A 27049-nucleotide genomic window follows, 5' to 3' on the forward strand; every position below is an offset into this window, starting at 1 on the left:
CCAAGCTCTATTTGTTGTCATGGGACCACTAGTGGTGAATTTACTGTGGTCTGTGTTGCCTATTATCTTTTCTGTCCTCATTGTGAATTTGGTTGTGTTTGTAGATGTAAGAAAATGGTTCATGCCTGAAAAAGATTTACCGTCCACCGTAGCTCGAATGTGCTCACCATTGTTTTAAAGCGCTTCGACTTCAACGGAAGCAAAATTGCAAAGGTTTGACCACCGTACTTAATTCTGCCGCACTGTTGTACACTTTCCTTAGTCGTTTCACGTGATCTATGCCGTTGCACAACTGTTCTCTGTCCCCCTGTGCAGGACGTGAGGTATCCAGAGTATCTGGACATGCGTCCGTTCATGTCGCAGTCCCACGGAGAGCCACAGCTCTACGGCCTGTACGCTGTGCTGGTCCACTCCGGGATTAGCTGCCACGCCGGACACTACTACTGCTATGTGAAGGTTTGATGTGCTGCGCGGTTTCAGCATTCTCTGCGTTTTTGCACTGAGTTTCTGCTCTAGCTAATGGATGGAATAATGTTTTTATTTCAGTCTGGTAATGGGCAGTGGTATAAGATGAACGACGCATCAGTAACTGTAAGCGACATACAATCAGTGCTGAACCAACAAGCGTATTTACTGTTCTACATCCGGTAAGTTCAACCTAATGTTTAAACCAGCTCCAGATTTTTGAATAGTGGAATATTTAGAAAGGTATTTTATACACTTTTATTGACTGTAACTCTGTGACCCGTGGTCCCGGTCATTGCTCCCCTCGCCCGGTCAGCACGGCCAAGGTGAACGGGCCTCAGTTCACCTCCACCTCCTTCATCGGTCCACAGCTTCCTCCTCACATGGCAAAGGTATCACCACACCACTGCACCATGCCAGGAAATCTGACTGGGAACTGGTTGTTATTGTTCACTAGTATAATTGAGAGGGCTGTGTTTTGTTTGTTTACACTGTTAAACTCTTACTTTCTGTTCCTGATATTCAGATTTCCCATAACTGACCGCTGTTCACTTTGCAGAATAACTCTCCCATGAAGGAGGACCAAGGTGGCTCAAAGCCTGGCAGCAGCAACAGCGGCAGCGTCCCGAAGAGCCAGCCCAGCCCCTGCAGTTCTTCGGCTGCCGCATCCCCGACCTCTGACCTCAGACGGCCTGTGCAGGTGAACAGTGGCGCCGCCGCTCACAATAGAGCAGCATCTCTGTCTGATGCGCCAGGCTCTAGTGAAGGCAGACGAGCGCATAAGGAGCGGAAGTGTGATAAAGACTCTGGGCAGCCACACCTTTCCTCCACCCTGAAGGAGCGAGGCAGATCCAGGCAGGGACATTATCGCGAGCGGGAAAACCGGAGTCGGGAGCGCTACGGGCACCGCCATCGCCATCGCCATCGCCATCGTTCCAACAGAGACCACCATACTGATAAGGATCGCTCGGCCAGTCGAGAGAGGATCCCTGGAGAGCGAGAGGGAGATCGCCACCGGGACGGGCACACCCACCACCGCCGAGACCACTACCACCACCGGCGCCATCACAGCAGCAAGGACGAACGAGACCGGGATGTGGAGAATGGTCAAGGTGACTTCCCTCGCTCATTTGAGTACTATGTTGGGAAGAAAGACTCGGGACACAAGCGGGCTAAAGCACCACGCCCCGCCAGCCCTGCCCCGCGGCCCCAGGCACAAAAGCGTAGCCTGTCGGACAGGGAGGATCCATGTGAAGAGCGGCCTGTCAAAAAACATAAGAAATCCAAGAAGAAGAAGAAGGACAAGCGGAGGTAAGGAGCTATTTATGTTGCATGAGAACGGCCATTGCTATACTGTGTGTGACCAGGAGGGGTCAGCAAACAGAACTGTTACTGTTGTAGAAAATCTAGCAACCATAAGCCAGAAAGTGTACTACAGTTTCCTTAAGCAAATCATTTTCAATCTGCAGGAGTTCTGAGAGGGACCCATCAGACAGGAATGGGGACAGCAGCTCCTTCCGACACAAAAAGATGAAAAAGAAGAGGAGGAGGCACAACTTGGAGGAGGAGCCTCGTATGGAGTGTCGCTCTGGCCACAGCTTAGACAAACGTAAGCGCCGCCTCAGCTCCGACCCAGACGAGTCTTCACCCAGCGCCAAGCGACCTACTACTGAGGACTATTACCAGACTCAGTAGATCGTGCTCTGATGCCACGCTCCCTCCTTCGCCTTCCTCTGGACGGACAAAAGCGATGTCCGAGCCTCTTACTCAGGATGTCGCTCCCCTGCTGTCCCCGCCTCCGCACAGGCCCCATTCAGCCCCCGAGACGCCAGCTAAGCCAACCGACACCACGCCTCGCACCCAGATGGCCTCGGCTGAGGAGCCCATCTACTGCCACGACACCCATGTGACGAAAGGCACCACGGCGCCCCCAGAGGCCAACCACGACCTCTGCTCACAGGGGGGCGACGGGCACGTGGCTTTAGAGAGGCCCGTGGCAACCGCAGACGCCTTTGTGCCCAACGGCGATGACTGCAGGGAAGATGCGGTGGCGTCTCTGTCTGGTGCGCCAGGCTCTAGAGAAGGCAGACGAGCGCGTGAGGAGCGGAAGTGTGTGCGCCGCCTCAGCTGCGACCCAGACGGGTCTTCACCCAGCGCCAAGCCACCTACTACTGAGGACTATTACCAACTTAACGTCACTCAGGTGCATAAGGGTCAACTTTCTTTCCAAGTTTCTATTATCCATTACAAACTAGTAATGAGCAGTGGTATGAGATGAACGATGCATCAGTATCTCTAAGTGACATACGATCAGTGTTGAACCAACAGGCGTACTTACTGTTCTACATCCAGTCATTTCAATCTAATGTTTAAACCATTATATTTAGAATATTTAGAAAGGCATTTTATACACTTTTATTCCCCCCCCCCCAATCCATCATTTTTAGGTCAACAGATCTTAAACTGAGACTGTAACTCTGTGACCCGTGGTCCCGGTCATTGCTCCCCTCGCCCGGTCAGCACGGCCAAGGTGAACGGGCCTCAGTTCACCTCCACCTCCTTCATCGGTCCACAGCTTCCTCCTCACATGGCAAAGGTATCACCGCACCACTGCACCATGCCAGGACATCTGACTGGGAACTGGTTGTTATTGTTCACTAGTATAATTGAGAGGGCTGTGTTTTGTGTGTTTACACTGTTAAACTCTTACTTTCTGTTCCTGATATTCAGATTTCCCATAACTGACCGCTGTTCACTTTGCAGAATAACTCTCCCATGAAGGAGGACCAAGGTGGCTCAAAGCCTGGCAGCAGCAACAGCGGCAGCGTCCCGAAGAGCCGGCCCAGCACCTGCAGTTCTTCGGCTGCCGCATCCCACCTGCGCCCGCTGCCCTCGTCCTCTTCCTCCAGCGCACCACAGTCTACCTCAGACCTCAGTTGGCCTGTGCAGGTGAACGGTGGTGCCGCCGCTCACAATAGAGCAGCTTTCCTGGTTCCGTATGGCCAAGAGTCATCCGACGAGTCCGACCAGGAAGGCGGAGCCTTGGATAATGGCACAGGGAAGTCTTACCCTGGTGCCAAGGCATCCGACGGGAAAGGTGGGATGGATGGTCCCCTCTTCCACAGCTCAAGCTGCCTCACGCCCAAGACCAACGGAGAGAGGCCCGTGGCAACCGCGGACGCCTTTGTGCCCAACGGCGATGACTGCAGGGAAGATGCGACGGCACCTCTGTCTGGTGCGCCAGGCTCTAGAGAAGGCAGACGAGCGCGTGAGGAGCGGAAGTGTGTGCGCCGCCTCAGCTGCGACCCAGATGAGTCTTCACCCAGCGCCAAGCGACCTACTACTGAGGACTATTACCAACTTAACGTCACTCAGGTGCATAAGGGTCAACTTTCTTTCCAAGTTTCAATTATCCATTACAAACTAGTAATGAGCAGTGGTATGAAAGGCATTTTATACACTTTTATCTCCCCCCCCCCCCCAATCCATCATTTTTAGGTCAACAGATCTTATGTAACTCTGTGACCCATGGTCCCGGTCATTGCTCCCCTCGCCCGGTCAGCACGGCCAAGGTGAACGGGCCTCAGTTCACCTCCACCTCCGTCATCGGTCCACAGCTTCCTCCTCACATGGCAAAGGTATCACCGCACCACTGCACCATGCCAGGAAATCTGACTGGGAACTGGTTGTTATTGTTCACTAGTATAATTGAGAGGGCTGTGTTTTGTTTGTTTACACTGTTAAACTCTTACTTTCTGTTCCTTATATTCAGATTTCCCATAACTGACCGCTGTTCACTTTGCAGAATAACTCTCCCATGAAGGAGGACCAAGGTGGCTCAAAGCCTGGCAGCAGCAACAGCAGCAGCATCCCGAAGACGGGCCCTGGATCGTCTCTCTCTTCCTCTGCATCTCAACCCGTGCGGCCCACGGCCATACCGGAAGCACCGAACAGGCCTAAGATGACCTTCCTCATCGGCCAGGGAAAGACAGTGCGGCCGAGCCAGAGCCAGCCCAGCCCTTGCAGTTCTGAGAAGGGGTAGCAGCATTTTGTGGACTGGCATGTGACGTTTTTATGCCACTGGCATAAAAGGAAATGGCGTTTCAAGTGCCACTGGCACTTTCTGGTGTCCTGCGGTATATGCCACTTTTTCGTGGGATATGCCACTGTCTAAGAGGAATATACTCGACTTTTAGTGGACTTTCCCACTTTATAAAGTTTCCAAAAGAAAAAAACATTAGGCTAAAAGGCTAAGCTAATGTTACCTGAGGTAGCAGTATACCTTTAGAAAACGTACAGCTAAGTGCAATATACCCGAGTGTAATATGCCACTACCGAGTGGAATATGCCACTGCTAATATGCCACAGTTAAGTCAGATATGCCACTGTTAATAGGAATATGCCGCTGTTAATACGAATATGCTGCTGTTAATAGCAATATGCCGCTGTTAATAGGAATATGCCACTGCTAATATGCCGCTGCTGAGTCCGATATGCCACTACCGAGCGTAATATGCCACTACCAAGCGTAATATGCCACTACCAAGCGTAATACGCTACTGTTAATAGGAATATGCCACTGTTTATAGGAATATGCCGCTGTTAATAGTGAATATGCCGCTGTTAATAGGAATATGCCACTGCTAATATGCCGCTGCTGAGTCCGATATGCCACTACCGAGCGTAATATGCCACTACCGAGTGGAATATGCCACTACCAAGCGCAATATGCCACTACCGTGTGTAATATGCCACTACTGAGCGTAATATGCCACTATCGAGCGTAATATGCCACTGTTAATAGGAATATGCCGCTGTTCATAGGAATATGCCACTGCTAATATGCCGCTGCTGAGTCCGATATGCCACTACCGAGCATAATATGCCACTACCGAGCGTAATATGCCACTACCGAGTGGAATATGCCACTACCGAGCGGAATATGCCACTACCGTGTGTAATATGCCACTACCGAGCGTAATATGCCACTATCGAGCGAAATATGCCACTACCGAGCGTAATATGCCACTACCGAGTGGAATATGCCACTACCAAGCGCAATATGCCACTACCGTGTGTAATATGCCACTACCGAGCGTAATATGCCACTATCGAGCGTAATATGCCACTACCAAGCGCAATATGCCACTACCGTGTGTAATATGCCACTACCGAGCGTAATATGCCACTATCGAGCGTAATATGCCACTGTTAATAGGAATATGTCGCTGTTCATAGGAATATGCCACTGCTAATATGCCGCTGCTGAGTCCGATATGCCACTACCGAGTGTAATATGCCACTACCGAGTGGAATATGCCACTACCGAGCGGAATATGCCACTACCGTGTGTAATATGCCACTACCGAGCGGAATATGCCACTACCGTGTGTAATATGCCACTACCGAGCGTAATATGCCACTATCGAGCGAAATATGCCACTACCGAGCGTAATATGCCACTACCGAGCGGAATATGCCACTACCGAGCGGAATATGCCACTACCGTGTGTAATATGCCACTACCGAGCGTAATATGCCACTATCGAGCGAAATATGCCACTACCGAGTGGAATATGCCACTACAAAGCGCAATATGCCACTACCGTGTGTAATATGCCACTACCAAGCGTAATATGCCACTACCGAGCATAATATGCCACTGTTAATAGGAATATGCCGCTGTTAATAGGAATATGCCACTGCTAATATGCCGCTGCTGAGTCCAATATGCCATTACCGAGCGGAACATGCCACTACCGAGCAGAATATGCCACTACCGAGCAGAATATGCCACTACCGAGCGTAATATGCTACTGTTAATAGGAATATGCCGCGGTTAATAGGAATATGCCACTGCTAATATGCCGCTGCTGAGTAAGATATGCCACTACCGAGCAGAATATGCCACTACCGAGCGGAATATGCCACTACCGAGCGGAATATGCCACTACAGAGTGTAATATGCTACTGTTAATATGCCGCTGTTAATAGGAATATGCCACTGCTAATATGCCACTGCTAATATGCCGCTGCTGAGTCCGATATGCCACTACCGAGCGGAATATGCCACTACCGAGTGTAATATGCTACTGTTATTAGGAATATGCCGCTGTTAATAGGAATATGCCACTGTTAATAGGAATGTGCCTCTGTTAATAGGAATATGCCACTGTTAATAGGAATATGCCACTGCTAATATGCAGCTGCTGAGTCCGATATGCCACTACCGAGCGGAATATGCCACTACCGTGTGTAATATGCAACTACCGAGCGTAATATGCCACTATCGAGCTAAATATGCCACTACTGAGCGGAATATGCCACTACCGAGTGTAATATGCCACTACCGAGCGTAATATGCTACTGTTAATAAGAATATGCCGCTGTTAATAGGAATATGCCACTGCTAATATGCCGCTGCTGAGTCCGATATGCCACTACCGAGCGTAATATGCCACTACCGAGTGGAATATGCCACTACCAAGCGCAATATGCCACTACCGTGTGTAATATGCCACTACCGAACGTAATATGCCACTATCGAGAGTAATATGCCACTGTTAATAGGAATATGCCGCTGTTCATAGGAATATGCCACTGCTAATATGCCGCTGCTGAGTCCGATATGCCACTACCGAGCGTAATATGCCACTACTGAGCGGAATATGCCACTACCGAGTGTAATATGCTACTGTTAATAGGAATATGCTGCTGTTAATAGGAATATGCCGCTGTTAATAGGAATATGCCACTGCTAATATGCCGCTGCTGAGTCTGATATGCCACTACCGAGCGTAATATGCCACTACTGAGCGGAATATGCCACTACCGAGCGGAATATGCCACTACCGAGTGTAATATGCCACTACCGAGTGTAATATGCTACTGTTAATATGCCGCTGTTAATAGGAATATGCCACTGCTAATATGCCGCTGCTGAGTCCGATATGCCACTACCGAGCGTAAAATGCCACTACCAAGCAGAATATGCCACTACCGAGTGTAATATGCTACTGTTAATAGGAATATGCCGCTGTTAATAGGAATATGCCACTGTTAATATGCCGCTGCTGAGTCCGATTTGCCACTACCGAGCGTAAAATGCCACTACCAAGCGGAATATGCCACTACTGAGTGGAATATGCCACTACCAAGCAGAATATGCCACTACCGAGTGTAATATGCTACTGTTAATAGGAATATGCCGCTGTTAATAGGAATATGCCACTGTTAATATGCCGCTGCTGAGTCCGATTTGCCACTACCGAGCGTAAAATGCCACTACCAAGTGCAATATGCCACTACTGAGTGTAATATGCCACTACCGAGCGGAATATGCCACTACCGTGTGTAATATGCCACTACTGAGTGTAATATGCCACTACCGTGTGTAATATGCCACTACACTCTTCTCTCTGTACTGCCTCTGATACTGCTTCCACTCTTCCCCCATTTGTACCTGTGTTTCCCTGGGCAGATCTGTGACTGGATGTTTGTGATCTTTCCCTGTCTCTTTCTCTTTGATAGCTAAAGTACAGAAGATGACTGAAATAAGTCTAATGTCCAGGGCCTTAATTTATCTTCCATTTTGACATCAAACCTCTCAATAAAACTACCCTTTCAGGAGACCTACATCACTGATTTTACTTTCTCATGAAACACTAGCATGTGTATGTGAGGGTATATGTAGTGTATCTTTGCCTTATTTTAACAAGATAATTTGTCCTTGCAGCAGGATTCGCATTAACATGCGCTGTGTGAGCCACTTTTTCTTTACTTGTAAGTGGCATCTATTAGAAGAGGAGATGCATACACATGTTTCCACCTACATACTTCTTGTTTATGTGCACTTAGAAATGTGAAATTAAAAACAGATTTCATTTTGAGATTTTATCATTCTTTTTAGACTACATTTCAAGCTGCATGTAATTTTAATAATAACAATACTTTTAATAATCTTATTATTAATAATAATACAGAATACAATATAATAATACAAAAAACTACAAAAGTAGAAATATTGTCCAGAAATTGATAAAATTTGTCTCATAAAGGAAAGGGTGCAATGGTGTAACCCGGTTACTCCACAGGACATTTAAAATTGAATCCAAATTTTGCGTGCATAATTGTGGAAGACTATGTAAACATTTGACCTTGGTTTAGAATATTTCAAACTATTTTTCATGTTAACTTGAATATTTTATGATGATTTATATTTATTAACATTTTACTGAGGTCATACCATTTGGTGTGTATTCTAATCATACCTGACCATGACCTGAATCTGCTTTATTTTGTCAAATTTTACAGTCAAAACATTTACAAGTCAAATCTTGACTTGTGGCAGTCAGGGTCTTCAGAGGTCCTTCTGTTTGACATCACATTCTGTTACGTGATCTTCTGGCTCAAAATGTTCAAAATGGCTCTAAAAAGGGTGGTTACATGAGTAGACATACCAGACGTTTGACTTGGCAGACATGATTCCCCATGTTAATGGAAATATTCAGAACTGCCATGTTTCTCTATTATTATTTGATATTAAAAAATACTTCCATCCATCCATCCATTATCTGAACCGCTTAATCCCGCTAGTCGGGGTCACGGGGGGGCTGGAGCCAATCCCAAGATCTCCGGGCGAAGGCAGGGTACACCATGGGCAGGTCGCCAGTCCACCGCATGGCCTAAAAAATACTTGTTTAAGATTATGCCAGTGTATTTCAGAGGCTGTTTAGAATGTCATTACACATTTTTTCAACAACTTGTATTCTTGGTGCTGCATTTTTATGGTTACACCATTTAGACAATTTTGCCCCTTTTCTCTCAATATTATCTCAGAATGTAATAAAATCAGGCATGTCAAGATAGTGGCCCAAAGAAAAATATATTTCAAAGTAAATTATAGCTTCATTTCGAAATTAGCACATTTTTAAAGTAATTCAAACTTCAGAGACAGAATAAAATGAGCGGCACGTCTTTCACCCAGGCTCAGATTTGAATACTGCCTTCAGCATCCCTCAGAAATGTTAGCTTATTCATTTATCTCTGGGTCATTCCAGGATTTTGGTACATTTCCTGTCCCACCACTTAAATTTCAAATGTACATATCCAAAATATCTAAATGACTATTTTTTTTAAAACATTGTACTTGTTATAAGACAAACTGTAAAATTTGGTGGAAAAATAAGCGCCTTAGATATTATTCAAAAGACCGAATACCTTTGAACCACCTCAAAAAATGGCCATTTTCTCTTGTCCCACACATTGGGTGACCAACTCCTTTGCCAAATTTAACAATTAAAATAAGCTCTAAATAAATTACTTCCTCTTGTATATTGTTGAAATGCATCTCCTTTACTTATGAAAACAACTTATTTGGTCTACATTGTATTGCATGTCACAGTTTTTACACTATTAAGTTGTGTCCCACAACATGCGCGCAACCCTGTTACCATAAGGAATTTTATCTGGCAGAGAGAGGGTTAAAAATATTTGTGTACTAGCACAAAGGAATTTGCATCACAAGGACATTTCCTGCCCACATGGCAAGAAAAATGGTAAGTGCTCTAACAATTGTCAAGGTTTTTTTCCAAATATGTTTGTCCAAGTTGTGTGTGTCACTCAGTGAATGCAACCCTGTTCCTCATATTGTAAGACTAATATTGAGTAGAGTCAAAATTTACTTTATATACTTATATAACCATATTTGTCCTTGATCTTGTATACATAGCTAAATTTTACAATGAGCATCTGTTCCTGGGGTAGACCACAACTTAGCCTAAATTTGCAACCCTGTTAGTCACAACCCTGTTACTGCATACCAATTTACTGCACACCAATCTAATAAAGAAAAAACTTCTTGCATATCTGAGATTGACGAATCAAACTTTTTGATAGTTTATAACCTGTAGATTATAAATATATGATTTAAAATGATCAAATTGAAGATCAAATTTTCAGAAGTTACCACCCCTGAAATGTACCAAAATCCTGGAATGACCCCTCTACCTCCGCTAGGGGACATTGCCAGGTAGTTTTGAAGTGTTAAATTACTTTGGTCCCGAGGAAAAATAGGTTTTCTTACAGGAGGATACTTATTTATCTTTCTGTAGTTATATCTTCGACATATGTGGTATAAATATCAATACGTTTTGTCACCTTCTCTTTGAAGGTCTTGTTTTACATTTGCCCGTTCTATACTCTACCGCAGTGAGTCACTGCTACACGTGAACACGTGAAGAATTCAAGAAAAAATATATTACATTTAAAAGGAGCATCATAAAATATTACAAATACGTATTGTACTTAATCACATATTTTATACTCATAGTACTATGAAAACGACCATCAATTAGTAACAATTAATTAGTACATCAATTAGAAAGAGTTTTCATTTTATGTTGATTTTCTGTTTCTGTCAACAAGTTTCTGATGATAATACAAAAAACGTTTATTCGACAATAACTAATATTAAAACTTAATAATTATGATCAATCGAAATGTTTTGTGTAGGCTACAAGCGAACTGTCGTATCTGTAGCATTATTAAAGGTGGAGTGGACAGCACACTAGTATGTAGGCGATTTCAGAAAGCGCTCGAGATTTAACTGGCTAAACTATTTGTAGTTATCATGGGCCTATTAGCGGGACTCTCGACTTGTTCGGCAACAGCGCCCCCTATAGACGTCTGTGGAGATAAATACAAAGTGGTTTCCTTGACAGCAAGCGAGTTCACTTACGAGTGACAACTATAAACAACTATTTAGCAACGTGGAGGAAAGAGAACTGGTGAGATTTTAACGCAAGGATCGAGTTAAGGTTAACAGTTAAGATGATGGTCACGTTAAGGTAAAAACACGTTTAGGTGACTGCATAATTTACGTACTACGTGTTGCTAAATTGTACAAACCATGGACGAAATTTTGATTTCATTGGAGGGACACACACACACACACACACACACACACACACACACACACACACACACACACAATTGGCTTGAGAACTGGGGTGCGCGGGGGGGGGGGGGGGGGGGGTTTGTTACGTCCGTGCAAACTACACATTGGCAGCATTAGCTCTTCATCTGTACTGTATAAACGTATGTATTTAACATTAGCTCTTCATCTGTATGTCTTTAGTATTAGCTCTTCTTCTGTATTGTAGACACGTATATCTTTAGTTAGAAGACAAACATGGCGTTGGATAAAGGGCAGAAGAATGATGATAAAACCTCTCTGTCTGAGGCGTCCATCCAATTCCAGTAAGTTAAATCAAGACTGACTTTAAACAGGATTACGTTTTTGTTTACGGTTTCAAAACTTAGTTTGGCATGTATGGTCATTTTTTGCTATGTCTCATTCAGAATCCAGGTTAAGAAAAAAGAGATTCAAGAATTCAATAATGAAACAAGTCTTCTGGAAGCCAAGAACAAGCAACTCATTGAACTGGTAATATCACTGGCAAATATTCAAACGAGCGAACAGTTGTACTATTTGGACGACGTGTTTACTCCCGTCCACTAACGCCGTCCAAGGTTGTGTCATGAACGCTCGTCTCCCAGTGTTGATGTGAGCGCTCTCCCCCAGAGGGCTCAGCTGCGCGAGGAGCAGCTGGCTCACGTGCGTGCGCTGCGTAGGCAGGCGCGAGAGCAGGAGAGGACGCTGGAGCAGAGCGAGAGGGTCAGCAAAGAAACTGTGGAGCAAGCTCTGCAGAACCACCTGGAGCTCCGCCATCGCCACGAGGAAGAGCTAGGAGGTACGGGCAGCAGACATTTTACTTTTTTACATTGATTTTTACTCTTAATTTTTTTTGGGCATTTAGCAGACGCTCTTATCCAGAGAGACTTACAAAGTGCCTTGCCATCTGTTCACAGAATGCATCCTAGAACTGTAGATAGGTCAGAATAAAAAAAACCCCGATATTTAAAAAAACGATACCTAGAAGTGCAAATAAACACATACCGGTGTATATAAATCTATATAGATATAAACATACAAGGATGTAAAGAACAAGAATACCAAGTGCTATCTGCAGGGTCAGTGGTCTTTAACTAACACAAACACTTCCAAAAGTATTAATTATGCTGCTGTGCTAACCATAAGATCAGTACACACACACACACACACACACACACACACACACACACACACACACACACACACACACATGCAGAATACGCAACGTAAGGAGCACACAAGATATGTGAATGTACGTGAACATGACAGGCAGAGGTTCAGCTGCACACACAGCAGGAGTGTGTGTGTGTGTGTGTTAGAAAATCAGAGAGGCCTCTGTGTTTCTTCATATTGATGTGTATGTGAGAGAGCTTCAGATTGATCATCTTTTATACATGTGCGAAAGAATTGCTCAGGACGCTCACAGGCCTGGAGACGGAGCTACGGCTACAGCTTCAGCAGAAGGTGTTGCTGGAGTACAAGTCCACTGAGTGTGTGGAACATCACACACATATCCAGGTTCTGCAGTCACAACTCACTGCTCTGCAGAAAGACTTCCAGGAGATGTCAGGTATGCCACATTACAAACCTTATACAATTAGATCTAGCATACTTCTTTTGGAGAAGGTATAAACCCACTTCTCCACCACACCACAACAAAATCTCACCAAGATTATTTAGAATCACAGCACTCTCAAATGTACTGAATCCCATACATCATAATATACCAGGTACAATTTAATAATAAAATAAGCTCAACTTACTCTTGATTTACACAATTCCCCACAGAACATATTCGGTGTTCTCATGAATCAGCCATCAATGAAATCGACAAGAAGAAATCTCAGCTGATAGACGAAGTGCAGCAGCTGGCTCCAGAGGTGCAAACACATGACCAGACGTATACCTGTAAGTGAAGCAGGGCCTATGCATTGTCATGCTCTTCTCTCAGAGGGTGATTAAACGGCTTGACAAAGGCAGTCGCCACAAGATAATGGAGAACGACTTGCTTAAGAGAGAGGTACAGGCTCCCAGTTCAGAATACCTGCATTTCCCATGGCGTAGCAGATGTGTACGTTACTCAAGTTATGTATGTGGTTTGAATGTTCCATGGCAGGTTGCCATGTACAGTAAAGAAGTCCACATACTGGAGGAATCTGTGAGGAACTTGGAGGAGAAGAACTTGAAGCACATAGAGCAACTGGTTGATCAGCGTCTCAGCGATTTGCAGTTCTCAAGGCATTACTGACCATTTGTCTCATGCATGTGGGCCAGGGGCACTGGACTCCTGGAGATTGTTTTAACACACTGAGCTCTAAACCTAGTTCTAATGGCGTGGAAGACCAGATTGTGAGTATTAGATCAGTGTTAGAGGGGAGCTAGGCAGGGCTGTAGATCTACGGAAGCAGAGCTGGGCATCTTCGCTGTCGGCCGTACAGTCCCTGACATAAGTTCTGTCGCTTATCCATGTTGTGGAAACAAAAGCTTATAACCGGACTTTAAAATCATCGATTGGTTTTAGAAATGACTCATATGAAAGCTGAAACCCTCCCAAATGAGATTTAATTTACGAAAATAAATTTGCTTCACTGCAGAAATATTGATCATTTAATGAACACGGAAAGGTCAGATTTTGGCAAGACAGAAGTTTTGTCGCCCACAGAAAGTAAGGTGAAAATCAAACAATTAATTCACTTCATATACAAATATATGCTTCATAACACTGGTGAATGACGTTGTGGTGCTATTAGACCCACATTTAATATTTTGTGTGACTTCCATGAGCTTGAAGGACCACATCCATGCGGTTCGACAATGATTCATTGGAATTGGAAATTTCCACAACATGGATAAGCGACAGAACTTATGTCAGGGACTGTACATACCTGGGGCACAACACACTTACATTACACTCTCCCACCTCCGGCACACCTGACCCAGCTCACAAGGACCTTGATGGGTTTAATTGGATGCGGATTAAAAGAATTATAAAGAGTGCAGCACATGTAGCCTCCAGTTTACATAACGCTTTTCCCTTTCTGTTGCAGAAACGTGTTCCTCACACAGGCTGCAGGCTTGCAGCAGATGAACTTGGGCAATATTGAGCAGCCGATGCAGGAACACATACTTTCAGAGACAGCAGGTGATCCCTCTGACCTCACCTATTTCTGGCCAGAAATGCAATTCTAGGACCACAAGAGGGCGCTCCAAGAGTTGAAGTTAGGCGAGGTCTTAAACTTCAGCATAAAAGTCCTTCCCCTAAGATTGTACAAAAGTGTATATCAGACACTAGTAAGTTTAAAACATACTTATTACTAGTGGACATGCGTGTGTAGAAGTTGTAAAGCCATCTTGCTGCTCTCACTCACAGACCAGTGCCAGATAGATGTAGTTTTATACTTGAACCCACAATCATACACTACCACAGTATTCTGTTTTATTCAGGCTTCCAGTTATTTTATCTTATTAATTACACATACAAAAATGCAATATACAGATTCAATATACAGACACAGAACACAATAGAAACATCTGAGATGGGACAGGTTGAACAGAGCTACTCCTGAAGAAATGTCTGTTCACTGGCTAATTTAGCGTAATGTTTTGAACTATAGGCTGCGAAGGCAAGAAACACAAATGACTCCGATCTTGGGATTGGGGAGAACTCAGTCGCTCACCCACCAGGACGTTGTTAAAGGCCACTCTTGCCATCAGTTGCTAATCTTTCCCCAACCCTCAGCCACGAGCGGCCCGTGTGTTTCTTACCAGAGCTAGGGAGCAGACCCTGGCCGGCGCCGGTGGAGCCAGTGGGGGAAGAGCAGCAGTGGGCCAGGCTGCTGGAGGGAGATGAGACGGAGCCCGGCCGCGGGGCCGCCGCCCACGGGACCGCCGCCCACGGGACCGCCGCCCACGGGACCGCCGCCCACGGGACCGCCGCCCACGGGACCGCCGCCCACGGGACCACCGCCCACGGGACCTCCGCCCCTCCCTATGACCTTGCCGTGCTTCCCTGCAGCAGCCGGAGTGACCACAGGGTGAGACGCTAGCGTTTATGAATGCGATCCTTTAAAACAGGGCTTTCTAGAAGAACTCGGGGTGAGAAAATTGATGGTCTCATCACACACGTCCCTCTCTCAAGACATCACTCTGTAAATTGCACTTTCATTACATCAAGGTTCTGAGAACTATAATTTGAGACCTTTATAACCATTTCAAAACACAGAGCTCCTGTTTCTTAACAGCCAAGAGTCATACCGAGACTAAATCTACACATAGTCTATAGCAGAAGGTAGAAAAATGGAATCACTGGTTGAAATCACTTGTCTATGTATGTAAATGCGGCTGTAGAGCCGGGCTGTAATTAAGGTGGTCTGCGTGTCTGATGGGCGTCTGGAGCCGAGTGCAGCTGAGAGAACTGTGAAACTCACTTCCTCCTCCCTGGCAAAGGCTGCAGTACAGATGGGTCTGGCGTCACCCAGAACAGGCCCTCTCCTTGTGTCTCTGGCCAGAAGGCAAGCCTGCAAATTGAGCTTCTTTGTGTGTGTGTGTGTGTGTGTGTGTGTGTGTGTAGGAACTGCTACACCTGGGCCAGTTGGACCAGAAGCTGTTGACCGTGATTGGTCAGGCCATGACTCTGCACCCTATGCCCTCCGACCCGGAGAGTTGCGGCGAATCGACGCACCTCGACGTTTTGGAGGTGCAGGATTGGGCCCTCACCACGAGGATCATCCACAGTACGTTCCCCTGAGCACATGCGCCACAAGAGCCTGCGCTTCAAATACAAACTATTGGCTCTCCAGTTTGTCTGGTACTTTTTATTTAGTATTTTTTATGTACAACTTCTTAAATAAACCGCAGGCCAAGACTGCTTATTTCTAAGAGAAGTGAGCTTTAGCCTGTGAGCCTTAAAAATTACACAGCTGCAAAAGACTGTAAAGAATCCTAGAAAAAAAAAAGAGTCACAAAACACTCATGTTTGTGGAAGCTGTGCCTTTATTTGAAAATCAACCAAATTCTGCTCACATACATTTTATTATATATAAACAAAATAGAATCTGCAGGGACAATGCAGCAAATATGCTAAATGGGGGGCCAGAACCACCTTCACACTGGGACCATCCTTCACATACGCAATTACTGGTCGGGGTCCGGTTTTATTTACACAAAGCGCCGATCAACAGTGCTTCTCTTGCTCCGGTTCTACTACACCTACTGCTAATTTACAACCACACCAAGGACCCTGGTCATGGCCATCTGTGTGACACTTGCACACACACCTCTGCCCGTGCTCAGTAATGGCTGCTGCCTTGTGCCTGTGTAGGGAAAGATGACCCGTGTGTGAAGGCGGCTTTTTACATTCAGGTTGGAAAGGCAGCTGTTTATTTGTCAATGTAAAATAATGGCATGCCAAGCATTAAGCATCACCACTCCTCCCCCATGCAGTGCTGCAGAATCACAGATGTAGTGACAAGTTTGACAAATGTTCCCTTGCCAAAAAAAAAAAACAAAACAAAAAACAAAGGAAAAAAAAAAAAAAAACACCCCCCCCCCCCCCCCCCCGGCCCAGAATTGACTGTGGATTAACCGTGTTCCCCCTCCCATCCTGTAGTCCCTCTTATGAATCAAGTGGACGGGTTTCCAAACTACAAAGAATTGCACTAGACAAGAAACAGGAGGCAGAGATGATGTAGTGCTCTTTCAATTCATTTTACAGCCATTTTCATGATTTTTTAATTATATATATCTCGACTCGTTCACTATCAAAATCCACTTCTGCAATCCCAACCATGAAAGCATAATCCTACATACCTCCCACAAGGGAAGAGCTTGATAAACATCAGAATTCATATCCGCAGTGGGTAAATCATAAATAAATACAAACAATGCACAAGGAATGTCCAAAAAAAAACAAATCAAAGTAGAAAGTGAAGTCAGTATTTCTACATGGTGATGGTTTAATTAGATAATGGATGATTGCTAATCAGATAAAGTCCTTCCACTTCGCGACCTGGTTTCTCCCCCCCCCCAGTCAGAACCTGAAGCAGTGTCGTCATCTCCATAGACCCTCTTCCCATTCCCCAAATGAGCCCCACATGTGAGTTTACAGAGCCCAATCTGCCTGGATCGGTCCTGGACAGGAGGAACCACTGCAGCCTGGTTACTGTTAGACAAATTACAAAACACTCGCCAGACAGCCTCCGTGTACAAACCCACCCGCCCCCCCACCCCACCCCGGTTCCTGTTCGAGTCGGTGCTGGGACCAGTTCTCCTGGCCTGGAGTCAAACGGAACTGGGGACACGTTAAAGGTTTGAGATCGGCCGGCGTGTGACTTCGTCCTCGGGGAGCGGACGCTTGCTGCGGCTTCACATGAACTGCATCTGCAACAGAACCACGCCCGTTACTCGCCTCCACCCATGCCCGTTACTCTCCTCCACCCACGCCCGTTCAAACACCACCACAAACACGGCGGCTGTCCACAAAAACGTTCCACATCTCGCACATCACGGAAAGCGCGTTGATGGACACAGGATGGACGGGGTTGTCGGCAGGACGCTGCATGGGCGTGGCCTCCCGCTGCTGGTTGGGCGGGACTCGGGGATGCAAGCGCTCAATCTGAATTTGACTGGCAGTCCACGACCTGAAGCGGCCGATGGATGTGTCAGACTGAAAGGACTCATCAGTGGTCATGGGAAGGGTGTAGATCGGAGGCGGTCAGATCAGAGAGGGGGACAGAGTTTGGAATCGCTGTATTCAGTGCTCTTGGACATCTACCAGTCAAGAGATGAAAGTGTTTACTTTGATGTAAATGTATACAGTGAGTAAAACTAACATCAAGGTGCAATAACAGGACACCAATTATGAAGGGATGTCTTCTCACAAAGAGACACCTCTTCTGACACACTGGAGGAAGACAAAATGTTCACACTCTCAAGCCATGAAATGCAATACAGTGATGTCATACTAAGGAAAAGAGATTAGAAATGGACAGCAGGGTAAAGGAGAGATGACAGGTAACACAAGCAGACTCGGTTAGTGCTTAGAACATGCAGTATGCATGTGCGCGCAAGCACACGCAAGTACACATACACACGCAAGCACACACACACACACACACACACACACACACACACACACACACACACACACACACACACACAGAGTACCTAAGAGTCCCTAAAGGAAGTCCTTGAGAGAGAGCTGTGCAAAGGGGTCCTGTCCTGTGGGCCTGAGGGGACTCTGGCTTGAGGGACTAGAGGCAGTCGAAGGCTAGTTCAGAGAGAACGAAACAGCATCAAGCATTTCACCCCCCCACACACACACACACACACACACACACACAAACACACACACACACCACCCAATCACAGCGCCAGAACGGTTAGTGAAGGAAGTTCCAGCTCAGTCTGAAGATCAGGGATAGGTCTGACTACAAAAGACTTGTCTAATAACAGCACATGCTACTGGCCAAAGCCCAGCCAGACAACACCCACTCTCTCACTCAGTAACAATATAGACTGGTTGCACTGACACACTGCAGAAATGACACAGCATGGTTTGGACCAGGATATGTATTCCAAACAGAGCGTTCTGTATGATTTATTAATCATAATGGAATGCATATCTGTTTCGATGCCTTCATGCTAGCCATGATCAGAAATGTTCTGTAATGGGAGCATGAATACGCAAGATTCATTCAAGCTGTTTCTGAACACAGCCGGTAAGGTTGTAGAATTCAGACGTTCGGGGGACGGCATTTCTCCCAGAGTTCTCGGGCACAGCTGAGCGCCGATGGTTCATGTGATTGCGTGGAGTATCGGGGTCGTACCTGCGCTCCCGAGACGGGGCCAAACGGATTAGCCGGCCGCATGACGGGCTGTGTGTACATCATGGTGGGCTGTGTCATCACAGCCACGGGGGTCATCTGTGGCTGCTGGGCACACACACACACACACACACACACACACACACACACACACACACACACACACACACACACACACACACACACACACACACACACACACACACACACACACACACACACACACACAAAACAGTCTAAACAAACAGCTGTAGAAACATGGAAGTGATTCAACTGCTGCCGTTTTGGCACAGCACGTCACCGTGTTGCGTAACACCCGTACACGCCCTGCGGGGTCGCCGTCCTTTATGGTCCTAATGTAATAAGTAACACGAGAGGGAAGTGAAGTGTTCTGTTCGCTCTCTTTTCGCAGCGTTACTGTTTAGCTGCTAGCTGAAGCAGTGCAGGCAGAGGGCAAATGGAAGTCCCTGAAAACACTCCTGTCAATTATACACAACATGACCATTCTCAAAATCAGCTGCTATGAACCAGCACTCCACACTGATCTCCATCTTCGTTTTGGTGCATAACTGAAATGCTCTGGCTGTCTTAGCTAGAACACAGGAAGCATTAGTTAACAGCAGCTTTCCAAAAGTATAAACTATGGTGCAAATGCTAACCATTAGTTCAGAAATGTTCAGCCACACAAACACACAGCACTTTGCCAGCATTTTGATCCCTTTGCTCATTCCCCGCAGCCTGTAGTTTGTGGAGATTAAACGTTGATGACCAATGTTAGAGTCACTGGGCAGAGGTGCTTCAGTCCTCCTGACACGTGGCCACCCCAGTAGCTCTCGCCCCTATTCCCACTACACCCCCACCCACCCCAGTAGCTCTCGCCCCTATTCCCACTACACCCCCACCCACCCCAGTAGCTCCCCCCCCATTCCCACTACACCCCCACCCACCCCAGTAGCTCCCCCCCCCATTCCCACTACACCCCCACCCACCCCAGTAGCCCCCCCCCTATTCCCACTACACCCCCACCCACCCCAGTTGCCCCCCCCTATTCCCACTACACCCCCACCCACCCCAGTAGCTCCCCCCCCCTATTCCCACTACACCCCCACCCACCCCAGTAGCTCCCCCCCCCCCCATTCCCACTACACCCCCACCCACCCCAGTAGCTCCCCCCCCCTATTCCCACTACACCCCCACCCACCCCAGTAGCTCTCCCCCCCCAACCCCCCCCCCCCCCCCCCCCATTCCCACTACACCCCCACCCACCCCAGTGGTATCTGCATGTATGGATTCAGTGTAAGGGAGTGAGAGAGAGCTGCCTCAGCAGGCCTGAGGACCACTTCTATCCCTGCTACTCACCACTGCATATCCCATCATGCCTGTGGGCGTCGTGGCAGGGAAGGCCATGACGGACGGTGCCTGGGAGGAGAAGTGGGCGGAGTTAGAAAGGGCAGCGGTACAGAACGTACCACTCAGAATCCTGACAAAGCACCATTCAGACAAACACCTCCAGGATCGGGCTTTCTGCTCAAATAGAGCAGACCAGAGACCACAACAACCTTCTCACTGCCCACCTACACACACACGCACACAGTCGCATAAAGAAAACTTTGTGCAGGTGGACAAGAGGATAAACAGATTGTGGTTCATTCTTCAAAAAGTATTCCTGGCTCAGGCTCCGTCTGGGCTTAACTTACATCCGAGAGACATTTAACAGTTCTTAGAGCACACAATCATTACAGTCACTGCAAGTGTGCAGGGCATCTGAACAGCAACACACACAGAGAGAGAACAAAGTCTGCATGTCCGAGAGAGAGCGTGTGTGCAGAGAGAGCGTGTAGAGGAGTGTATGCACACGCACGTGTCGGAGCGAACGTGCCCTCAATGGCGGTGGAGCTAGTAGCAGGTGCAAAGCTTGATTGAAAAGAGGAGTTCTTCTGGAGGGGACGGTGAGATTCGCCAAGGGGCTGAGCTCATCACAAGACTGCTTTTGTCTCCATTCAAACGTGTGAAAGGGCCTTCTCTGCCTGCCCTTTGTTAAGGCCGCTCATTTCAGAGAGAGGATGCGGTTCAAACCAAAAGGCAGAGAAGAAGTAAACGTTCTGTTTGGGCCTCGGCTGCTTAAAGCTTTTATAATCCTTCTATACTTTCAAGCTGATAAAAATATACTTTATGTAACCCTGGCTAGTTCAAGTTCATTTCTGTGCGCAGTAGCTTAAAATGGCCCAATTTTATATATAACTAAACACAAACATTGTGTGTCTCAGTTTAACAGCAGAAAGACAGACCCTGCTCTTGTTCGGCCTTTGCACTAACTGCTACTGCTAATGCCAAATAAATCTAAAGCATCGTGTATTCAAGGAAAAATACGTCACTGGAAACACAGCCATAACTCAACCTCTCGGTCAAATCAGCTAGTCACACGAGAGTGATGGAGGAGAAGGAGGGAGAGGCTGAGAGACGGGAACACAGGACACACTCATGCTGCTACGGCCCTCACTCACATCAGCTGCTCACAGCACAGAGGCTGCAGTGTGAGTGCGGGCGGGAGACGCGGGGTCGCGCGCGGATACGGTCACGGCACACGCCCGCGCTCACAGGGGCGGTGCACCCACCGTAGGAAATGGTGAGGTTAATAACACACTCATGCGTTTCAGAGGACAGTTCGAAACCATTTGACTTACGTATTGTGGGAAAAGCATGCCACTCTTCAACCCCCAAGAAGACAATTACACAAGAGTTAGAGGACACACAAAACACAAACCACGCACAAAATCACATTTACTGTGCTGCTCATACAATGACGGCGCTTCCGTCGCACACCCCTATGGAGCGCGCGGGCCACGGCCACGCTGCATTTCAGGGGGCCGTGCCTAAAGGCGGTCGCTCTTAGTTTGGACGGGCGGGGAGACGTGCGGGGAGACGTTTGAGGACCAGCGCTGCTCTCACCATGGTGGCGGGGTTCCACGTGGTGGTGGGAGCGCTCTTGGGCTGCCAGTTGTTCCCCCCGGTCAGCTTCTTCTCGCCGGGCTGACTCCAGTGGATGTCGCTGGGGACGGAAAACACGGCGCGCGTTAGCGTGTGCCTGGGGCGGCGGGCAGGGTTAAAGATGCATGCTGGGAAAAATTTACAGGCTTACTTTTTTGCTGTGCCGTTACCAATGCCCAGATCTGCAGAACAGTGGAACAGGAAGAAATAAAGTCAGAGCTGCATGAACAACGGCGGGTCTAAACTTTAACCCGAGAGGCGTGGCGTGCCGGCGGGTACGTACTGCCCACGAGGTTGGCCAGCGAAGACTCCAGGTCGTCCGACACCAGTTTGCCAGGCTGCTGGGAGCTGGGTGGCAGGCACTGGTTAGGAGAGGCTACTGTTGGTTTCAGGATGCCACCTAAACCATCATCTTAGAAAAAGAGTCAGACAAAGACAAAAAGAGAGAGAGAGAGAGACAGAGGGAGGGGAGAAAGACAAGTGGAGGAAAAAAAAAACAAAAACAACACAGACAAACATTCAAACAAACAGACCACACAAGACATATTTAATGTGAGTGCGTTGAATGCAAGCCTCAGGAAAACAGAGTGAAAAGTATTTCTCTTAAGGAGTCAACTCACCCAGGTCATGCATGCCATGCAAAGCCAAGGCCCAGAGAGTTTGGCCCCCAGTGGCAGACAGACAGGCAGAGAGAGGGAGACCATCAGTAGAGTATTCAAACACACTGCTACTATGGTTTTACTATCACAGATGGCATATCCAGTTTCATGAATTCTACCAAAACTAGCACGAATAAACACGCAACAAACAAGTGTCAGTGAGAGAGAGAGAGAGAGAGAGAGAGAGAGAGAGAGAGAGAGAGCATGCAAGAGTCAGAGAGAGAGAGAGAGAGAGAGAGAGAGAGAGAGAGAGAGAGGCTGCGCTCCATCACACATGGGAACACAGGTCCAGTCCTCCCGTCCTTTATGAGAAGGCTCCGGGACGGTGAGGGACACAGAGGCGGCGTCTCTTACCAGCGGCGTCCGGGCCGGCGCCGGCAGATTTATTGCCGAAGACGGAGTCGAAGTCGACGTTGAGCCCGGAGGAACCGGCAGGCAGTGGGGTGGATGCCGGCGAGAATCCTGCAGAGGACAGAGGAGAAGGCCCTCGTGACCCGGTTAGGCTTCACGGCCGGAGGGCAGAGCTGCCGCCACGCCAGCCCGGCCATTGTGCGGGCCATCACTTTCTCTCAAGCCCAACGGATCGGTTCTCTGCCACGCCTCTCGTTTCCTGAGAAGGCCAGGTGTTAAAGCCAGAGCAGCCGCGGGCCATTTCAAGAGCGTCCGCTTTCACCAACCACCGCCCACACTCCCCTGCTCAGCTCGGCCCAGCCCAAACGACGCGGTAATCCAATGCTGGAGTCCATTAAAACACCCTCACCCCAACCACAACACGATATTCTCATGTTTCTCTCTTCTAGCTGCCCAAAAGCAGACAGAGTTCAAATATAAAATAAAGTAAAAAAAAGGAAAAACAAGAGCAGAGGAAGGGATAGACAGAAAGAAAGGAGTGAAAAAGGAAGAGAACATAAGGGGGGGGGCAAAGAGCAGAAACAGTAGGGGCTTGAAGGACTGAAAGACAGCAGGGGCAGGAGACAGGAAGACAGCACCTACCTGCGAAGAGTCCCGCTAGCGCAGAGGGCTCGGAGCAGAAGAGCGGGGTGTTAGAGAAGGGGGCCGAGGAACAGAACGCGTCTGCCACAGCCAGAGGGAGCGGAGAGGAGGAGAGGAGGAGAGGTAGAAACGCTGCATTAGTGCTCACACAGACAGGAAGGGGAGTAGGGGGAAACCATGCTGGCCTCTCAGCGTGCAGAGATGCAGTCTGGGGTTGGAGGAGACAACACAAACTTCTAAAAAGCAAAAGTGTTGTAATAAATTTCTTGGTTGTAGTAAATAATAAATGTTACGAATTAAAAGAACAGGTATCGACAAAGAGGAAGTTCAGGAACACCCAGCCGAGGGCACCCGACTGCACACCACATCAGAACCCCCACAGGGCCGCCTCTGTACTGGGAGACGGCCCTCTGTACTGGGAGACGGCCCTCTGTACTGGGAGACGGCCCTCTGTGTGATAGCAGGGTTTGAGAGAGCTGGTAACAGAAGGAAGGGACTGGAGAAAGGCACTGGAATGATCTAGGGAATAAAATAAAATAAATATGTATATACAAATATGCAGGAGAGAATGACAACAGAGGCACATCATTCATGAAAAAGCTAATGGGACATAACCAAGAAATAAATACAAATACAAAAGTGCCAAATTCTATGAAACATGGGTGTAAAGGACACCAAATGATCATTACACTGAAACCGAAGGCACATATTGGGCGGCTCTCCGAGCGTCCTGAGCACAGCACACATGGGCCAGCCTCACAGCTTAAACACAGCCTTGTGCTGTGCGGGACAGGTTCCAGTGGGACGTCATCATTACAGGACAATTAGTCCCAATGTAGGCTTCACCCATGAACGGAAAACTGGCCCCAGCCCAGAGGAAGGCAGCCGAGCTGAGACCTGGCCTTCAGTCAGGCACTACTGCCCGTAACCCAGCCCAAAGAAATGTCTGGACGTTACAGCTGAAACCGTGGGCGCGCACGCACACACACACACACACACACACACACTTGCAGTAGCACGGAAGCCGTCTGTCCAGTACTGTTCTCCAAATGTTACCGCACTCTTCCGATAACAATAAGCATCGCCTCAGGTCTAAACTATCAGCTCACTGAAATCATACCCCCCGTGCCAGGCTCACACACACACACACACACACACACACACACACACACACACACACACACACACACACACACACACCTCTCCAGGCTCACGCACACAACTCTCCACTGCCCCGGCAACAGAATCAGGGTGCACTTGTGTCTTTAGTTAAAGAGCTGAAAGCACTCAGGCATGCCTTGAACGGAAATGCTAAAATAAACAAAAAACAGAAAAGCAGGAAGTTAACAGAAATCACTTATTGCTGAGCGAGATGAAAGAAAAGCTGTTCACCAGCAAACATTTCACAAGTGGGCATCCCAGGAGAGGAGCCAACAGTCTTGAGTGGACTCAGGAGAGCGAGGGGAAGGGTTGGGGTTTGGAAACGAGTCGTCACACCCCCCCCCCACAAGAAGCGAACAAATCCACGCAGGCATAAGAAACAAAACGAGACGAGAGGAGCAGCGTCAGCGCGAGAGCAGACGAGGCCCCGCCCAGACTAGGCCCCGCCCAGACTAGGCCCTGCCCAGACTAGGCTCCGCCCAGACGCACTGATGAAGCCCCTGGGACACACTTACCTTCCCTGAACAGTTCTTAATCGCAGAAACAAGGACAAGCAAGTCTGTACTCAAAGAGTTTAGTCTGTTTTTTTGTCAGAGTACTACAAACTGCAGAGCACGTGCCTCTAGAATGTGTAACATCTATGGCAATACCAAAGACATACCAAAAATAAACAAACAAACACTTTCCATACTATCTATACACTAATCTTAAAATCTAAAGGTTAAAAGATAAAAAGACTTTAGACATACGAGTAAGATTAAGGACTTCAAATCAACACAGCTTCTAAAGCAAATCTGGGATCCTGTATGTAAAATCAACAACAGAGTTGCCCAGACAGCAAAAATGTGTGTATCCAAGGCAATATGGTACAAAACCGTTCGAGGAAGTCTGAGCGTTGAGGGAACGGTCACCAGCAGAGCATGAAGACATCTCAGCAGGACTGAGGCTACAGCACACTGAACCACCGCTAACCACCCAAAAGCTCCACTAAGGCCTCCAACAAACCAACCTGCACACGGCCAGGCCATCCAAACCCAGACGTCATCCACAGCTCTTAGAGCACAGGATCAAATCCATAGGACCTTCTCACTATCTTCTCACCATCGTGAGCAACGGTTGCTGAGGATCTGCGGTGGTGTCCCAGGGGTCCTGTAGGTCATGTGTTTTGAGAAGGAGGCGTGATGGTTCAGGAAATACTACTGGAGAACACAGCACACACCTCTTTCCAGTCTGATGAAAGAACTTTGCAGTCACTGTGAACCCTTCACATCCTGCACGCCCAGAAAGATCAACCCACCTGCACCATGCGAGACACAGCTGCGAGACACAGCTACACGATACCATGTTACCACACAGCGATATTAATAAAGAACCTTAGCCAGCGTTCCTTTGCCATCTATAGTTCATAACGCACTGTTCTGGTGAAGTGGGTCGTGCCCCCAGGTTCAGGTCAAACACTCACCTCCCCAGGAGCTGCTCCCAGGGGCTGTGGGCAGCGTCAGGGCCGGCTGGAACACCGGCTGGAGGTCCAACAGGTCACTGGGCACCTTGGAAGTACTAGAACACACACACACACACACACACACACACACACACACACACACACACACACACACACACACACACACACACACACAGAATAAATATCTCTCGTTAAACTTCAGAAAGTTCAAGCATCTCACACACACACACACATGTAAAAGCAAATGTGTCCGGTCCTCACTGCCCTGACCCCACCCCGAGCTGCACAGAACTGGAGTAACGAGTCCCCAACGTCCTTTGGGCCCACCAGCCCTGGGTCTCCCTCACCTGTTGATGGAGCTAGGTGTGGAGAACAGGTCAATGGCTGGGGCGGTGCTGATGCTGCCAGATGCCGTGGAGACAGGGGAGGCAGCGGTGGTGGAAGATGTAGAAGGCTTTTTGGACAGTTCCTTCAGTCTCTGCTCCTGCAGGGAGAAACAGAAGTGTGAACACTACACAGGACAAACAGATTAACGCAGAGCCGC

General features: G+C 47.7%; 4 protein-coding genes across 4 annotated transcripts; 3 read left to right on the top strand and 1 right to left on the bottom strand.

Moving 5' to 3' along the window:
- Positions 1–354: 354 nt before the first annotated feature.
- LOC143504287 (uncharacterized) lies at positions 355–2160 on the top strand. Its single transcript, XM_076995795.1, has 3 exons — positions 355–456; positions 1025–1776; positions 1935–2160. The coding sequence occupies exons 1-3, from the start codon at positions 355–357 to the stop codon at positions 2158–2160; spliced, it is 1080 nt and encodes a 359-aa protein (XP_076851910.1).
- Positions 2161–2215: 55 nt separating this feature from the next.
- On the top strand, positions 2216–8284 carry LOC143504288 (uncharacterized). Its single transcript, XM_076995796.1, has 4 exons — positions 2216–2668; positions 3229–3840; positions 3964–4103; positions 4271–8284. The coding sequence occupies exons 1-3, from the start codon at positions 2216–2218 to the stop codon at positions 3988–3990; spliced, it is 1092 nt and encodes a 363-aa protein (XP_076851911.1). The 3' UTR covers positions 3991–4103; positions 4271–8284.
- A 2918-nt stretch (positions 8285–11202) lies between these two features.
- ccdc83 (coiled-coil domain containing 83) lies at positions 11203–16266 on the top strand. The gene is made up of 11 exons (XM_076995798.1): positions 11203–11312; positions 11628–11724; positions 11827–11911; positions 12050–12218; positions 12825–12989; positions 13208–13299; positions 13371–13439; positions 13536–13657; positions 14467–14561; positions 15188–15453; positions 15990–16266. The coding sequence occupies exons 2-11, from the start codon at positions 11657–11659 to the stop codon at positions 16164–16166; spliced, it is 1308 nt and encodes a 435-aa protein (XP_076851913.1). The 5' UTR covers positions 11203–11312; positions 11628–11656; the 3' UTR covers positions 16167–16266.
- Positions 16267–16980: 714 nt separating this feature from the next.
- LOC143504290 (phosphatidylinositol-binding clathrin assembly protein-like) lies at positions 16981–27010 on the bottom strand (the record flags this gene model as incomplete). The annotated part of the gene is made up of 12 exons (XM_076995799.1): positions 16981–17797; positions 18584–18686; positions 19246–19350; positions 20602–20661; positions 21927–21950; positions 22192–22291; positions 22382–22412; positions 22514–22642; positions 23244–23351; positions 23883–23963; positions 26506–26600; positions 26853–27010. Coding segments are annotated over 11 exons (984 nt in total), but the record flags the coding sequence as incomplete, so codon positions are not given.
- Positions 27011–27049: the final 39 nt, after the last annotated feature.

The sequence above is a fragment of the Brachyhypopomus gauderio genome, unplaced genomic scaffold, assembly GCF_052324685.1.
Source record: "Brachyhypopomus gauderio isolate BG-103 unplaced genomic scaffold, BGAUD_0.2 sc250, whole genome shotgun sequence".
NCBI classification, from domain to species: Eukaryota; Metazoa; Chordata; class Actinopteri; order Gymnotiformes; family Hypopomidae; genus Brachyhypopomus; species Brachyhypopomus gauderio.

Coding starts and splice junctions, on each gene's coding strand:
- LOC143504287 (XM_076995795.1), top strand. CDS start 355: ATGTCGCAGTCCCACGGAGAGCCACAGCTCTACGGCCTGTACGCTGTG. Junction 457..1,024: donor ACTACTACTGCTATGTGAAG/GTTTGATGTGCT, acceptor TTCACTTTGCAG/AATAACTCTCCCATGAAGGA. Junction 1,777..1,934: donor AAGAAGAAGGACAAGCGGAG/GTAAGGAGCTAT, acceptor TTCAATCTGCAG/GAGTTCTGAGAGGGACCCAT.
- LOC143504288 (XM_076995796.1), top strand. CDS start 2,216: ATGTCCGAGCCTCTTACTCAGGATGTCGCTCCCCTGCTGTCCCCGCCT. Junction 2,669..3,228: donor ACCAACTTAACGTCACTCAG/GTGCATAAGGGT, acceptor TTCACTTTGCAG/AATAACTCTCCCATGAAGGA. Junction 3,841..3,963: donor ACCAACTTAACGTCACTCAG/GTGCATAAGGGT, acceptor CATCATTTTTAG/GTCAACAGATCTTATGTAAC.
- ccdc83 (XM_076995798.1), top strand. CDS start 11,657: ATGGCGTTGGATAAAGGGCAGAAGAATGATGATAAAACCTCTCTGTCT. Junction 12,990..13,207: donor AGACTTCCAGGAGATGTCAG/GTATGCCACATT, acceptor AATTCCCCACAG/AACATATTCGGTGTTCTCAT. Junction 13,440..13,535: donor ACGACTTGCTTAAGAGAGAG/GTACAGGCTCCC, acceptor GTTCCATGGCAG/GTTGCCATGTACAGTAAAGA.